We start from the raw sequence: 17,831 nt of genomic DNA on the forward strand, positions 1-17,831 counted from the left end.
CCTCTGGGTCCGAGTTATCAAAACTGCACTGTATCTATTTACATACACTGTTCAATTTCCCACAGTAGTTTGTCTCCTATTATTGTATAGGAATACCTCTAAGAAGTAACATTTATGCAAGATTTAAAAATGCTATAATCTGACTGTGAAGAAGATAAAATGTCTTCTCTCCCTCTCCAGTTTGATGACTTCTTGCCACATCTGTTTCCTCCTCTTCAGCAGGACAGAGTCTGCTATATACCTCTAATGTCCAAAAATCTCATGTATGAGCTTCTTCCCTCCCTTCTTTCCAGCTCTTCTAGTTCAACTGTGTTGACTTCTAATAGGACACTTTTTCTGAAGGATTTAATTTTTGATGGAGTAGTTAAACATACCAGATAAATAGTTACATTACCCGTATATTAGAGTAATTCCTTTCAGGAAGAATAAATTCAGAAACTAAAGGTCAGGAGGTTCATATTCCTTATACTGCATTTTGAATAAAATAATTTTCTGTAGTGCCTTGAAGCTAGTTCTCCACCCTGCTCCAAAAGACATAAGCAAGGCAATCATCTACTCGGAACTTCCCTTCACCAGATCTGCCCTTTGGCTTCCACTTTGATAGCTTAAGACTGAATTTAGAACCGGTCTTGGGTAGACTTTTTGTTTTGCCTTATCTCAGACAGCTAAAGCACACAAGGCATTAGGATTTTGAAAGTTTACATCTGAGGATCTCAAAACTTGAATGGATTTCTGCATTTGTCCAACTAAAACCAGCAGATTTCTCAGTTAAAATACCTTGTCCTGACAGTTACATCACTGTGGTGAGAAGAACAGGAAGTGTTTGTTCTTAAATGATGAAAGTTTCAGGTGAATACTGCTATTTGTATACTGGAGAAACTGTACTACAGAAATAAGACTGAACGGTTAATTAACTAACTTGCACAGTTGATCATCATCGATCAATACATTTTCTTCTGCAAGGGGCTGCAGCTTAACTGTGCTGTTGCACTGGATTTAAGTATCCCTTTTACAAGTATACTGAATCAATAAAGCAGCTGCCAGAGGGGTACTGGATGGAAGTATTGTACTGCTTTTATAACCACCAATTTTTTAAAAATGTTTAGCACTAATCTAAGATTCAAGTTCTATTTCAACATAACACTGCCATGGCTATGATGTGTGGAGGCTGTCCAGCTAGGTTCTCCTGATGTAAACAGAAGGGAATTGCAGGGAGAGAGCGTACCATAATGGTTTCTGCTTTCTGGCAAAACACACACCCATTTGACCCATGGCAATCAAAATTTTTGCCTGATGTGACACTCAGAAAACAAAAGGCTCTCAGAAAAATGCTCAAGAAATAAAGTAGTACCAGAAGTCTATATGAGGAAACTGGCCTGTGATTACACATTGCAAGGGCTGCTGTGTTTCTGCCATTCAACCCCATCCCCTGATTAAAAAAAAAAAAAAGATTTGAAAGAATTGTGTTTGAAGCATCACCTTAAAGAAAACCTACCTAGATAAACTGTACTACTTGCTGTATTAGCATCATAAAACATCTTTCATTTTTTCAGAACAAGGAACATTCCCTTGAGGATATATTTATATCTTTGGTGAGAGGCTTGCCAAGTTCATGAAGAGGGCTTTTAACTAGAGCTGCCGCAGGAGGGGAACCTCAGTCCATCCCACTCCTACCAGTTTGATGCCAATACCAGTAACAGATGCCCAAAACCTGAAGAAGGGTCACAGGTCAACAGGAGAGCACCTGGAGTGCAGCACAAAAGAATACTAGGCACTCCAGCCAGTAAATAAGCTTCATCGGGGGCCAAACTTAAATGCCTCTATGCAAATGCACATAGCATGGGGAACAAACAAGAGGAGTTAGAGATGTGCGCACGCCTCCAGGGCTATGATCTTATTGGCATCACAGAGATATGGTGGGATGGCTCCTATGACTGGAGTGTTGGAATGGAAAGATATAGGCTCTTCAGGAAGGACAGGCAAGAGAGGAGGAGGGGGTGTTGCCCTCTATGTCAATGACCAGCTGGAGTGTATGAGCTCTGCCTGGGGACGGATGAGAAGCCAACCAAGAGCTTATGGATCAGAATTAAAGGGAGGGCAGTTGATGTACAGTGGGGGTCTGCTACAGGCCACCTGACCAGGAAGACCAAGCGGACAAGGCCCTCAATAGACAAATAGGAGCAGCCTCACATTCACAAGTCCTGGTCCTCATGGGGGACTTCAACCACCCCGATATCTGTTGGAAGGATGACACAGCAGGGCATAAGCAATCCAGGAGGTTCCAGGAATGCGTTGATGATAACTTCCTTCTCCAAGTGATAGAAGAACCAACTAGGAGAGCTGCTATGCTGGACCTTGTTCTCACCAACAAGGAGGGGAATGTGAAGCTCAAGGGCAGCCTTGGCTGTAGTGACTATGAAATGGTGGAGTTCAAGATCCTTAGGGGAGCGAGGAGGGCACACAGTAAGCTTGCTACCTTGGACTTCAGGAGAGCAGACTTTGGCCTCTTCGAGGACCTGTTTGGCAGAGTACTGTGGGATAAAGCACTGGAGGGAAGAGGGGCCCAAGAAAGCTGGTTAGTATTCAAGGATCACCTCCTCCAAGCTCAGGAGTGATGCATCCCAACAAAGAGGAAGCCAGGCAAAAATGCCAGAAGGCCTGCATGGATGAACAAAGAGCTCCTGGACAAGCTCAAACACAAAAAGGAAGCCTACAGAGGGTGGAAGCAAGGACAGGTAGCCTGGGAGGAATACAAAGAAATTGTCATAGAATCATAGAATCATCTAGGTTGGAAGGGACCTTCAAGATCATCTAGTTCAACCATCAACCTAACTCTGACAAAAAAAACCATCACTAAACCATGTCCCCCAGCACCATGTCAACCTGTCTTCTGAATACCTCCAGGGATGGTGCCTCAACCACTTCCCTGGGCAGCCCATTCCAATGCTTGATAACCCTTTCAGTGTAAAAATTCTTCCTAATATCCAACCTGAACCTCAAGCAGCCAGGGACCAGGTTAGGAAAGCTAAAGCCCCGACAGAATTAAATGTGGCCAGGGATGTCAAGGGCAACAAGAAAAGTTTCTATAGGTATGTTGGTGATAAAAAGAAAACTAGGGAATATGTGGTCCCTCTCTGAAAGGAAATGGGAGACCTGGTCACCTGGGACACGGACAAGGCTGAGGTACTCAATGACTACTCAATGACTTTTTTGCCTTGGTCTTCACCGGCAAGGGCTCTAGCCACACCGCCCAAGTGGCAGAAGGCAAAGGCAGGGACCGGGAGAATGAGGAACTGCTCACTGTAGGAGAAGACCGGGTTCCAGACCATCTAAGGAACCCGAAGATGCATAAGTCCATGGGACCTGATGAGATACATCCACAGGTCCTGAGGGAACTGGCGGATGAAGCTGCCAAACCACTATCCATCATATTTGAGAAGTCATAGTGGTCTGGTGAAGTTCCTGCTGACTGGAAAAGGGGAAACATAACCCCCATTTTTAAAAAGGGAAAAAAGAAAGACCTGGGGAACTACAGGCCGAACAGTCTCACCTCTGTGCCTGGCAAGATCATGGAGCAGATCCTCCTGGAAACCATGCTAAGGCACGTGGAAAATAAGGAGGCAATTGGTGACAGCCAACATGGCTTCACTAAGGGCAAATCGTGCCTGACAAATTTGGTGGCCTTCTATGATGTCGTTACAGAATTGGTGGATAAGGGAAGAGCGACTGACATCATCTACCTGGACTTGTGCAAGGCATTTGATACTGTCCCGCACAACATCCTTGTCTCTAAATTGGAGAGACACAGATTTGATAGATGTACCATTCGGTGGATAAAGAACTGGCTGGATGGTTGCACTCGAAGGGTTGCGGTCAACAACTCAATGTCCAAGTGGAAACCAATGACAAGTGGTGTTCCTCAGGGGTCAGTACTGGGACCAGTGCTGTTCAACATCTTTGTCAGAAACACGGACAGTGGGATTGAGTGCACCCTCAGCAAATTTGCTGATGACACCAAGCTGTGTGGAGCGGTTGACAGGCTGGAGGGAAGGGATGCCATCCAGAGGGACCTGGACAGGCTTGAGAGGTGGGCCCATGCAAACCTCATGAAATTCAACAAGGCCAAGTGCAAGGGTCCTGCACCTGGGTCACAGCAAAACCAAGCACAAATACAGGCTGGGAGGAGAATGGATTGAGAACAGCCCTGAGGAGAAGGACTTGGGGGTGTTGGCTGATGAAAAGCTTAACATGAGCCAGTAATGTTGCTTGTAGCCCAGAAAGACAACTGTATCCTGGGCTGCATCAAAAGAAGCGTGGCCAGCAGGTTGAGAGAGGGGATTCTGCCCCTCTGCTCTCGTGAGACCCCACCTGGAGTAGTGCGTCCAGCTCTGAGGCCCTCAGCATAAGAAGGACATGGATCTATTGGAGCGAGTCCAGAGGAGGGCCACGAAGATGATCAGAGGGCTGGAGCACCTCTCCTATGAAGACAGGCTGAGACAGTTAGGGTTGTTCAGCCTGGAGAAGAGAAGGCTTCTGGTACTTAAAGGGGGCCTACAGGAAAGATGGAGAGGGACTATTTATCAGGGAATGTAGTGATAGGACGAGGGGTAACAGTTTTAATCAGAAACAGGGTAGATTTAGATTAGATATTAGGAAGAAATTCTTTACTGTGAGGGTGGTGAGACACTGGAACAGGTTGCCCAGGGAAGTTGTGGATGCCCCATTCCTGGAGGTGTTCAAGGCCAGGTTGGATGGGGCTTTAAGCAATGTAGTCTAGTGGAAGGTGTCCCTATCCATGGCAGGGGTGTTGGAACTAGATGATCTTTCAGGTCCCTTCCAACTGAATTAAAGAATAAGGCTAGGTATGGCTTGAAGGTTTGCTTACCTAAGTATGAGTTAGCAAATATAGCTTGGCTGACCACAAACAGGGGCTTACCCCCTTGCAGAGCTACGATAAGTAACAAGACAGGAAGGCCCGTATGTGGGCAGCAATTGTGAAGCCAGCACAATGTTATCTTATCTCTGACAAATGGGGGGCTCCAAGAGGGAGGTAGCATATGGTAATGAATTACTGGAAACTTATGAATATGTTAAGTAGTCCTTGCATGAATATGTATGTGTGGTATGCATATATGTTGTTAAACTGACTCTGTCTAGCACGCACATTTGGAGGAGCGATTCCCTGTGCGTCCAGCGCTGCAATAAAGGATACCTGCTTAATAGTCATCCCGATTATTGAGTCCTGATTTTGTCTTTCACGGCATCACAACCCAAACCATTCTATGATTTTTGTCCCAAAGGAGAGCATCACTAGTCTTTAGGATTCATTTATAAAATAAGGAAATAGAAGTGTAGAAGATTTCTGAATACCTCCACCTTTTGTTAGAAGAATATGCCAAGGTTTCCATTCATATTCATCACTACACTGGAAAGTATTGCATGACAACCAGGTAGGACAGGGTGGGGAGAAAATAACAGTAGCAAACATAAGCAAACCACAAATATAGATTATTTCTGAATTTAACACAAGCAGAACAGCAGTGTGATACAACTATAAAAACCAAGACTGTATATATAGTGCAAACTTCCTGTAGCAGATTCTGTCTACTACTAACACAGAACAAGGAGGAGGAAGGTTAGGTGTGTAAGTATGAATGAAGATAAACAGTATGTCAGCTACAGAACCTAAGAGATAGCTCTGGAGTTAAATACTAAAACCACTACAAAACACTACTTTCCAAATCAATATTTCCTAATCCCTGAGTCTTAATCCTCATTAATAAGTTTATATTTTGCCAACAACTCGGGCAAAAGTACTGCTTTTAATTTCAGTGTTGCTTGCCCGATACACTTAAAGACATATTTAAGCATTTTGAAAACCTCCTACATCGTTATTAACTGAATAATGGAAACTTCAATTCTTCAGACTAGAAATCAATAGAACAGGAGAACAGGCAAGTATTCTATATAATTAATATCAGTAAAACTCAGCACATTTGGTGTTAGATTTCAGGAACTTCTTAAAAAAAACTCTGAAGTGATAAACTGAAATTTGTCTTAACTTTTGCGTACAAAGCAGCTATCAATTTATTAAAAAACAGAACTAGGGCAAGTAGATAATAAATATTAAAGAAGATGGGAAAGTCAAACAATACAGACCTGTTCTTCATTTCTGAATAGTTACAATTTTGCCAGCCCCTGTGGGTGAACAGGATTGTGGAAGAAGCAAGGCCAGAGGAAGGAATAGAAGAAGCAGGAACACTGGCAGGGGACGACCCACAAACAGCGTCTAACGACCCTACTGATTGAGGGGAATTCCGCCCGTCTGGCAGTTGGGGGTTGGAGGGGCGTGTTGTCTGGGAAAGAAGATACTTAGTGCTATATAAGCTGCGTATTTGTTGTAATAAACGATTCTGGTTGCACCTCCAACCAGGGTCCGTGCCTTTACGCTACAAGCCCCTAATTCTTGTAGCCACAGCAGCATTACTTAATGCATGAATAAGACTAGCAGCAGAAAAAAAAAAAAACCAACAAAAAAACCCCCAGAAATTTTATTAGTAAAAGACTCACCAAGAAGGGCAGACATATTCTGAAATATTCTCAGAAGCTCAGGTGTAAGACATGGACTATTCTCCAACGTCACTAACCTAAGAATAGATTAAGCGAAATATTTTAGATGACCTATGAATAACATTGAACAATCATTCTGACATGTAAAACATTGTAACTTCTAGTAACCACCTATATGATCCTTAAATCATGTGAAATACGCTTCAAGGAATTGTTACAAGTGCAGTATTAGTCTTTACAACACACCCATCAATATAGACATGGGTCTTGCTAAGGCAGGAAAAGAAAGAAAAACATGCTACTGTTTTTAAAGACAACATAACCTCAAAAATGCAGCAGTGAGAATGCTTAAGTACCCAACTTGGGGATCCCGGGCAGAACTCAGAGAAGGAATATTCATGGTATAAGGACAACGTGTGTAGCACTCTACACCTCTAAGGAGCAGTTGTGGTGGCAACCATCTCAAACCTTTACATATCTGAGGGTTTTTTTCTTTCCCTGAAATGATGCATTGATTACCATATGTAAAAGAACGACTATATACTCAGCATTGTTTGCATCAATTTAAAATTCCTGAGGTTTGAAAACAGTAACTATAAAATAAATTCATACTTAAAGCCACAGCAACACATTCCAGTTTCTTCCCAGATCTCAGGTGTAGCATTACTGTATTTAAATAACATTTTTGATTATGTAAACTATCTTAGCTGCCCTCCTGCTCTTGATTCAGGAAGCAGAGTCCCATCCATGTCTGCCAGCCCCATCCAGATTTCTCTGATGATCTAGGACATCTTAAAATATCATATATACATTCTTCTGCTTAGGCATCAGAATAACCACGTCATGATTGGTATTATTAAGAAGATATAAAAGTTCTGAACTGATACATTAAAAATGCTCATCTTAAATTTTATGAAGATCTTGCACTTGGAAGTTGCGCCCCCACCATCAACAGCATTATAAATCTTAGTTTTGCTGCACATAAAACAGATCACTTTCAGGTTAAGTAGTAGTAATTTAAATGCAAATCTACAATTTAGATCAAAGGAATCCCTCACTATTTCAAGAAAAACTCAATATATTCCTTTTCTACAGGAAAGAAATGGGTTGAATTCAGTCCAGATAATGGTTTCCTCCTTTTAGAGTGGCAGCTGCACCAGAAACAAACAAATTAGCCTCGTGGCAAATCAATCACAGTGCCACTTGTTTTATGTTCAGTCACCAGATAGCTTGAGACTTGGAAGAACTTCTCCGGCATTTTATCCTTGTAAACTCACCATCTCTTCCAGCGACCATCTCTGAGAATCACTGGGTTAATGTGCTCCCAGAGTCAAGCACATCAAATTGTTAGATTAGCATGCAAATTATAGCGAGTCTAGGCTTTTTGTCTTGCTGTTCATTATCACAACAGAACTGTATCTTGCTATCAACTACTTGAAAATAGATTACCTACTCAGTTATTTTTAATTGTGCTTCTTTTATTAACTTCCTAACCTCACCTCTTCTCAGAAAAGGTATGATATAGATGACGTCAAGGTAAGATAACAAGAACATATAAATTCTTAATACAGTCAAAGCTTTTGTTAAATATTTTTTTTTTCTTCCAGGGATACAAAAATAAAATTTTTAAAATTAGAATTTGATAAAGAACATTCTTACCACAACTCTAAACCATCTTCCAGAAGATAGACATGTGGAGGCTGAGAAACATCTGTACTTAGCTGAATAACCGGAAGTAGAAAAGGATAGAGATTTTTGCTGTCTGCTCCCAGTCCCTATAAAAGTAAATAAAAAATGTAAAGTACTTAAAAAATCTCAACTCAAGCATTTCAAGAACAGCAATGAAAAATATCTGTGATGCTGTTCTATTCACATTCTGTAAACATGTATTCAAGAAATCAAAGGTTGAACTTGCAACCATTTCATAAAAAAGAAAATATTTAGTTTGATACTCCTGAGCTTTCTCAACGGGTCTTGAGAAAATTATATAGGTTTTTGGAGAACAAGCAGCTTATCAATGGTCTGCAAGAAAAAAAATTATAAAGAACACGCATTCCTAAAAACATTCATTGGTCATTCTCTTTCTGGGAAAGGTCACAGCTCTAACAAATACTAAATGCTTAATAAAATGTGTTAAAGATCAAGAAAAGAATTACTCTTTGGATCTTACCACATCCTAAATCTTTTGACATATTCTAAGAATCAGGTGTGAGAAATGAGCTGAATTTTGCTTCAGCTACTTGGTATATTTCTATTTGTGTGCTCGGTTATAGCATCTAACTAATCCTTACAAGTACCCTGGAATGGCCCAGAGACTCTGGTTTACAAGAAGCCATTTAGGTAAGGAGAACCGAATTGATGGTAGACTGATAAGCGAACAAAGGACGGTGGAAGGTGATAAGTGGATAAAGGCCACCTGGGGGGTGACTGAAGAAAAGAAGGATATGGACACTAGATCAAGAAGATGACCACCAGGATGTTTGTAACTACTAACATTAGACAGTAGATATTAGCAGAGACTGTGAAACAATGTATTGTTAATTAAAGGTTTGTGTCTTTAGACGGTCGGGAAGAATGTGAGCTCCAACTTCTCAGCCAATGAGAAGAGAGACAGGTATTCAGGCGGCCGGGAAAGAAAGGTATAAAATATCTAAAAAAACTAAAGATGTGTGTGCCTCTACTTTGAGATGCACCCGATTCAGCGCTGCTTCGTACAATAAACCTTTGCTCCAGTGACTTTGTCCTCTTTAAAATTTTAAGTGTGAGCCGGTGTTTCTCACAATTTGGGGGCTCGTCCGGGATCCAGCACTCCTGTTCCTGCGAGGCGAGACAGCAAAGAGGGGATGGCGCACCCCGCTGATTTCAGTGGTCTCCAACCCACTGTCTCATTGTCCCGGTTTGAAGTAAAACCAAACCAATTTTCTGTTCTGTAACTTTACATCCTAGCTAGGCCTCCTCTAACTCTCTGAAATTAACGGCATATTGTGGAGAAAACTGCTCGTTCTCAGAGTGATAAGCCCAATGTTTGTGCTCCATGCCAAGGAATGGTATGCAGGGAGGCCCTTGCTTATACTTATTGCTATAACAACCAAGGTCAGCCAATTTCGTTATTTGCCCCCTTAGAGGGTCGGAAACGGAAAAAACGTAGAGGGGTCACATCAGTGGGGAGGAGTGGACAGGACAGGTGACCCAAACCTGACCAACTGGGGTATTCCATCCCATCTGCCCCATGCTCAGTATAAAGGCTGAGGGATCAAAGGGTCAGCCCCCTTCCTGCGATGGCCGACGTCCAGAGAGGACTCTGTTCATCTGCCTTTGATCCCGATCCGTGTGTTCCTGACTCCAGAGCTGGAATCCAGTTCCCATTCGTCACTGAGTCCAGTCTGGGACTTCCCCAGTGCCTGCCGGTGATGTAACTGACATCCTGGGAGCTTGATACGGTTTTGTATATATTGTATCTATTTCATTATTTTCTTCTTTATTTTTATTTTAATATTAATTTTTCATTAAAGTAGTTTAGTTCATTCTAAACTTCTGAATCTCCTTATCTCTTTCTCCTCCTCTCTCCTCTTTTAGGGGGGGAAGGGGGGGGAAGGGCCATCTGCCGGTCCGGTTTTGGTAAATTCAGCCAAAACCACGACAGATTTATTGGCGCCCAACGTGGGGCTCGACGGCTGTGGTCTGTTAAGATTGCCTGAATAGTTTGAATTCCAGTTTGCTTTCACCATGTTGTACCTACAGGATATGGTATATGATATTTTTAGAGACTTTTGTATGAAGTTGATTGATTTAGTGGTGCTTAACTGGTTGGACATATTGACTTGTTGTATTGAGGTAGGTTTATATTTGTTCTGTGTTTGGATGCGGTGGTATAGGCGTGCTATGTTGGTGTGGGCTGGTGCTCAGGTGTATAATCTGAGATTTGCATTTGGTAGGGTATCTTCATGTTTCGGGCATCGCATAATAGATTCTGCCGCTAATTACACTTTTGATTTTGCCTGGGGAAAGTTTACTTTGCCTGTTCATGATTATTTAAAAATGTTACCAATTGAACTAGGGGGTGGAAAACCTACGGGCTGGACAGAGAATGATTGTTATGATTGTCTCTGTCATGTGGGCCTGATTTTGATACTTATGACACTGAATGTGCTGCAGGCGTTAGATCTTATTAGACTTGAGGAATATCAGAATGAGCATCGTGTGACAGGCAACCTCGCTACTCAAACAACAGAGACACAAACAGTTGCTCCCCCAGCCCCAGCGACAATCGTAGCAGGAACACAAACCGTTGTCCCTCCAGCCCCAGTGACAGTCACAGCAGGGACACAAACAGTTGCTCCCCCAGCCCCAGCGACAGTCACAGCAGGGACGCAAACAGTTACTTCTCCAGCCCCAGCGACAGTCACAGCAGGAACACAAACAGTTGCTCCCCCAGCCCCAGCGACAGTCACAGCAGGGACGCAAACAGTTACTTCTCCAGCCCCAGCGACAGTCACAGCAGGGACGCAGACAGTTGCTGCCCCAGCGAGAGTCTCAGTGCAGACACAAACAGAACCAGCCCAAGCCCCAGCCCCGGCCCCGGCCCAAGCCAAGCCAGCGGCACCGGCCAAGGCCACGCCGACACCGGCCCCAGCGGCATCGGCTGCTCCCCCACCGGCTCCGGCACCGGCTTCGGCACAAGCCGCGCCCCGGCCCGTCCCGGCCCCGGTCACTCCGCAGCCGGCGGTAAAAGCGGCTCCGCCGCCCGCACCCCCCGCATCTCCATCGCCAGCCCCTCCCACGCCCGCAGCTGCTCCGGCCCCGACAGCCAGCGCTGCCACTGCTCCAGCTCCCAAACCGAGCACTGCCGCTCCCCCAGCGCCAGCAGAACCGGGACACTCATCCCGTGAGGGGCAGCGGGTCCTATCCGGACAGAGGACTCCCGGAGCAAAGGAGGGGAAAGGAAGAATTGAGTTAACGGGATTGAGTTACGCGCGGCAGCCGATAATTTCTGTGCACGGGACCCAGGTAAGAAAATTGACTGTTAAGTACTACTCGGGCGGCTGGGATAGCGGGATTGGGACTGTGTGTGTGAGACGCAGAATTGTCTGCGGAGCGAGTGTGGAGCCCTTCTAACTGCGGTTCCGTTTCTCCGCGAGGAGACCGGCCAGTGAAGGGGCGAAGCGAAACGGTTCCAGGTGAAAAAGTCCCACGGGAAAGTAAAATGGGAAATAGGCCTAGCAGAGAGAAGGCTATAAAGAATCAAGGACTTGAAAGTCCTGGTGCGAGCATTCCACCCGACAGTCCTTTAGGGGTGATGCTCGGGAAGTGGGGGCAGGGTTGCACCCGGGGAAAAGATAAAAAAACAATGATACAGTACTGTATGTTTGAGTGGGTGAAAGAACCTATTAGATCTGACCCACTGTACTGGCCGCAGTTCGGGTCAATGGAGAATTGGTTGTGCCAGGCTTTGAATCTCTACGTATGTAGTAAGACTCCAGTAAACCAAGAAGAAATTGAATATGCTTCATGTTGGAGGAGGTCTCACTCCTTATTCATGACAAAAGACCTTGGGGGAAAGAAGATTAAGAAGAGAGAAGAAAGTTGGGAACCTCCGGATCATTTGCCACCCCCATACAACCCTGAATTCGACGAAACAGAAGAAGATTGGGGGAGGGGAGGAGGAGGATAATGAACGGGAAGGGGGGGGGACTCTGTGAGACCGGGTGCCCCTCTGCTCGGGGAGACTCGGAGAACCCGGGTCACTGAATTAGATCAGATAGTAAGGGATGTTCGGAATTTTCCTTTGCCGTCTTGTAAAGGGGAACATAAGGAGGGTATGTTCCCTTTAAGAGAGGTACCCATGCCGGGAGCCCCGGGGGGGGGTGGGCTTTGTGAATGTACCTCCGACTAGCACCGAGGTGCGGGAATTTAAGAAAGAGATGAAAAAGTTATTAGAGGACCCTTTAGGGTTGTCAGAGCAGCTCGACCAGTTTCTGGGCCCTAATCTTTACACTTGGGATGAAATGCAGTTCATTTTAGGAGCCCTGTTCACACCGGAAGAAAGACAAACGATCCGGGCTGCGGGTATTAGAATTTGGGAGCGAGAAAATCCTCCCGATATTCCTGGGGGAGTCCTAGGGGAACAGAAATTCCCTGTGACCAGGCCTGCCTGGGATCAGAATAATGCGGAGGGGAGGAATAATATGTCTGATTACAGAAGATTAGTAATCAGGGGAATAAAAGAGGCAGTCCCAAAAGGACAGAATTTTGATAAAGCCTTTGAAAGCACACAACAAAAAGATAAATCTCCTACAGATTGGCTGGAAAGGTTAAGGAGAAATATACAACAATACTCAAGAATAGATCCCGAGAATGATGTGGGGCGAGAGTTGTTGAAGGTTAATTTTGTCACTAAGGCGTGGCCTGATATAAAGAAGAAGTTAGAGAAACTGGAAGACTGGCATGATCGGAGCTTGAATGAATTGTTGCGAGAGGCTCAGAAAGTGTATGTCAGGAGAGATGATGAGAAGCAGAAAGCTAAAGCTAAGTTGATGGTGGCAGCAGTGGAATAAGTAACGGGGCAGCAGCCTGAGAGAGGGGGAGAGAGAGAGAGGTGGTGTGAACGTGGCAGAGGTCCCAGCCGCGGGCCACAGCGTGAGCGCAGAGAATATAAGGTTCAACCGGCTGGGAGGGGGAACCCTCATGGGTGGGAAGTAGGTCCTAGAAGGTGTTTTCATTGTGGGAGAGAGGGGCACTTTAAGAGGGATTGTCCGATGAGGCAGAAGGAAAACGGAGTGTTTCGAGTAATGGAGCGGGATGATTATTCTTTAGAATAGGGGTGTCAGGGACTCTACCTTCTGGGGTCGAACCATCACATTGAGCCCTTGATAAATTTAAAATTAAGACCCCAGAAGGAGGAATATGTATTCCTAGTGGACACAGGAGCAGAAAGAACAAGTATAACCAAAATCCCACAGGGATATGAAATTGGGGAACTTACGACGAACGTGGTTGGGATAAAAGGGGAAGAGTTTTCAGTCCCTATTGTAGAGCAAGTAACTATACAAGGGAATAACCGAGAAGTAAAAATGGACTTAGTAGTGATACCTGAAGTAGGAGCGAACTTATTGGGGAGGGATTTACAGATATTGTTAGGGATCGGAATAGTTCCAAAAGATGATAGGATGATGGTGCAGCTTTATAAGTTGACCACAGAGGATGAAAAAGTGATTAATCCAATAGTCTGGGTGGCGGAGGGAAACCGGGGAGGACTGGACATACCCCCCCCTCAAAGTGGAATTAAAGAAAGAAAGTCAGCCTGTGCGTGTAAAACAATATCCTATATCTCTAGAAGGGAGGAAGGGGCTCCAACCTGTAATTGAGGGATTGTTGAAAGATGATCTCTTAGAGCCCTGCATGTCTCCTTATAATACACCTATTTTACCCGTCAGAAAGTCGGATGGGAGTTGGAGATTAGTGCAAGATTTAAGGGAGCTGAATAAAATTGTTCAGACACGTCACCCGGTAATACCCAATCCTTATACATTGCTAAGCAAAATACCTCATGAACACAAGTGGTTCAGTGTAGTAGACCTTAAAGATGCTTTTTGGACCTGTCCCTTGGCGGTGGAAAGTCGGGACATGTTTGCCTTTGAATGGGAGGACCCGGTAACAGGGAGGAGGCAGCAATTCCGCTGGACCACGTTACCACAGGGGTTTACAGAATCTCCCAACCTTTTTGGGCAAGTGTTGGAACAAATACTTGAGGAAATTTCATTTTCCCCAGGGATCAAGCTGCTTCAGTATGTAGATGATTTACTAATATCGGGGGAAGAGGAGATGGAGGTTCGATCTGCAACCATCAAATTACTTAACTACTTGGGAGAAAAAGGGCTCCGAGTCTCAGAAACTAAGTTGCAGTTTGTAAAAAAAAAAAGGAGGTGAGGTACCTCGGGCACGTGATCAGCGAAGGGAAAAGGAGAATAAACCCAGAACGAATTTCTGGTATTGTAACAACTCCAATTCCAAGGAGTAAGAAAGAAATAAGAAAGTTTTTGGGCCTCCTTGGATACTGGTGTAAAAACCCAGGAAGGGAAATGGGTTCTCCCGGATGGGAGGAATAATAGAAAGGGTAGATTCTGATAGGGGAACCCATTTCACTGCTAGGGTATTGCAGCTGGTATGCACAGCTCTGGGAATTCAATGGGACTTCCACACTCCCTGGCATCCTCAAAGCTCTGGTAGAGTTGAGAGGATGAATGCAACTCTCAAAACACATATCACCAAGCTGGTAATAGAGACTAAGTTGCCCTGGACCAAATGCCTGCCCCTAGCCCTGTTGAGAATTAGGACTGCTCCAAGGAAGGATTTAGGAGTATCTCCCTATGAAATGCTATTCGGACTTCCATATCTGGGAAGGGAAGAAGGTGTGCCAATTCCTGAAATTAATGATGTCGTTCTTAAAAATTACCTGTGGGGGTTAGCCCAATCTCTTACAGATTTGAGACAGCGTGGATTGCTGCCTCAGACGGCTCCACTGGATTTCAAACTACACCAGATACAGCCTGGAGACTGGGTACTAGTGAAGTCCTGGCAAGAGGATACTCTGACTCCAGCGTGGGAAGGACCTTTCCTGGTACTCCTGACAACAGAAGCAGCTGTGCGAACTAAGGAAAAGGGGTGGACACATGCTACACGGGTAAAAGGACCAATAGCCCCACCTCCTGGAGAGTGGACAGTAACCCAGGGAAGTGATCCACTGAAATTGACTCTTAAAAGACAGAATTGGTAAAATCGAGATTAATGAAATAAAAGTGTAATACCTGGGGAGGTTACCAGCAAAGGTTCTAAAAACTAAAGCCAAGGGCAAGACTGGGTCAGTCTCCTCACTCCTCTTCTGTGAGCGGTCTCCGCTGCTGGCTGCAATCCAGTAGGCGTTGAGAGATGGGAGGGAAGGCTGTGCCAGACCTTGGCAGGTTTTATGCTACCATACTAATGAACCTTGTGACCATCCCTCTGTGTTACAGTCAAATGGAAGATAACCAATTTGTAACATTAAGGAATGAAATAGCAAAAAGCTTTAATTTGAGTAATTGTTGGGTATGTGGAAGCCCGAGGGGATCTGAAGAATGGCCATGGGTAGCCCGGCCTGTGCAGCCTAAGTGGCTGGTGAGTAGCTTAAGTACAGTACGCCATGGAACAAAGGTCTGGGCAGAAGAGGGAGCTGCATGGAAAATATTGTACCCAGGAAAAGGGAATTATTGCCTGAACAGAACCAGATCGGGAGGGAAATATTTAGGGAAAAGTGAATGTGAGTGGACATTATCACCAGGAATGGATTGTTATGACTCACTGTGTATTCCTTATAATTGCCGGAGGTACCAAGGAAGATGGAACCAAACACACATTAAGCTTAGAGATGGCACCTGGGTAAGATGTTCCTTCCATGAACCTTGGCATGCTGGTTGCAGGGCAGCGGCAAGAGAGATTGGCAAAAAGGGGGGTTTTAAAGATTCTCTGTTCCTGGCTTGTCAGCGGGACAATACTACCAGCAAAAACCATGTAATAAGAGTCTATCAATGGGCTTGGCAAAATTCAAATGGGACCAGAACATATTTCACAAAGTTCTGGTCAGCTACAAACCGAACGATAAGAGAGGGAGGATGTAACTGTAAATGGCATCCGGATGCAGAGGCCTTTGAATGTGACTATTGTGACTCCAATGGGGATTTAAACGCCTCAGGAGGACCATGGGGCACAGAAGATCCGCTATACTATGAAACACCACAAGATGATGAAACATGGGACGGTCCCTTTGCCAACGGGGCTTGGGCCTTAGAGGGCCATTATTGGATTTGTGGGAAACATGCTTACCGAAGATTACCTCCAAACTGGTCAGGAGTCTGTTATGTTGGATATGTAATGCCTTTCTTTTTCTTGCTGTCTGATACACAGGCAGCTGGGCTGGGGGTCCGGCTATATGATGAATTGAGGAGAAAGAAACGAACAACGATCGAAATGGGAGGAACTCAGAATTGGGGGCAGGATGAATGGCCCCCACAACGCATAATAGAAACATATGGACCAGCAACATGGGCACAAGATGGTAGCTGGGGATATCGAACACCTGTTTATATGCTCAATAGAATAATTAGGTTGCAAGCAGCGCTTGAAATAATTACCAATGAGACAGCCTCAGCCTTAGACTTAATAGCAGTCCAACAAACACAGATGCGAACTGCCATATACCAAAATAGACTGGCACTAGACTACCTATTAGCAGAAGAGGGGGGGGTATGTGGCAAATTTAACACATCAGAGTGTTGTCTTCATATTGATGACAACGGACAAGCTGTAAGAGATATAGCAGCAAACATCAGAAAACTAGCACACGTCCCAGTGCAAAGGTGGAAATCTATGATGAATGTCAACTGGTGGAATGATTTTTTTGGAATATCTTGGTGGAAGAAGGTAGGCTTCATTCTATTATGTGCTCTTGCTGGACTGCTGTTCATACCTTGTTTTATTCCTTGTGCAGTGGGATTAATTTCTAGAGTGGTAGAAGGAATGCAAGTGACCAGTCTATCGAATGTGGATGCTGTGAATCAAGGTGCTACATCGCAGAGGATAATGGTCTTAAGAAAAAGAGATCACCGAAAAGAAGAACAAAATGAAAGATTACAGTTATTGTTGAATAAATGGGAAGAAGATAATAAGCTTCAGCAAAAATGTAATAAATAAAAAGGGGGTGGATTGTGAGAAATGAGCTGAATTTTGCTTCAGCTACTTGGTATATTTCTATTTGTGTGCTCGGTTATAGCATCTAACTAATCCTTACAAGTACCCTGGAATGGCCCAGAGACTCTGGTTTACAAGAAGCCATTTAGGTAAGGAGAACCGAATTGATGGTAGACTGATAAGCAAACAAAGGACGGTGGAAGGTGATAAGTGGATAAAGGCCACCTGGGGGGTGACTGAAGAAAAGAAGGATATGGACACTAGATCAAGAAGATGACCACCAGGATGTTTGTAACTACTAACATTAGACAGTAGATATTAGCAGAGACTGTGAAACAATGTATTGTTAATTAAAGGTTTGTGTCTTTAGACGGTCGGGAAGAATGTGAGCTCCAACTTCTCAGCCAATGAGAAGAGAGACAGGTATTCAGGCGGCCGGGAAAGAAAGGTATAAAATATCTAAAAAAACTAAAGATGGGTGTGCCTCTACTTTGAGATGCACCCGATTCAGCGCTGCTTCGTACAATAAACCTTTGCTCCAG

General features: G+C 44.4%; 1 protein-coding gene across 3 annotated transcripts in view; it reads right to left on the reverse strand.

Annotated features, from left to right (window-relative positions):
- Positions 1–17,831, reverse strand: part of LOC141476551 (importin-11-like) — a 172,919-nt gene that overhangs the window by 53,471 nt on the left and 101,617 nt on the right. For all 3 annotated transcript variants that reach the window (XM_074165233.1, XM_074165234.1, XM_074165235.1), the window contains 2 exons: positions 8,230–8,345; positions 6,571–6,647 (listed from right to left, as the gene is read on the reverse strand). In XM_074165233.1, the coding sequence (XP_074021334.1) occupies positions 6,571–6,647; positions 8,230–8,345 (193 nt within the window). The remainder of the gene's footprint in view (positions 1–6,570; positions 6,648–8,229; positions 8,346–17,831) is intronic.

This window comes from Numenius arquata, chromosome W (assembly GCF_964106895.1).
Source record: "Numenius arquata chromosome W, bNumArq3.hap1.1, whole genome shotgun sequence".
NCBI lineage: Eukaryota > Metazoa > Chordata > Aves > Charadriiformes > Scolopacidae > Numenius > Numenius arquata.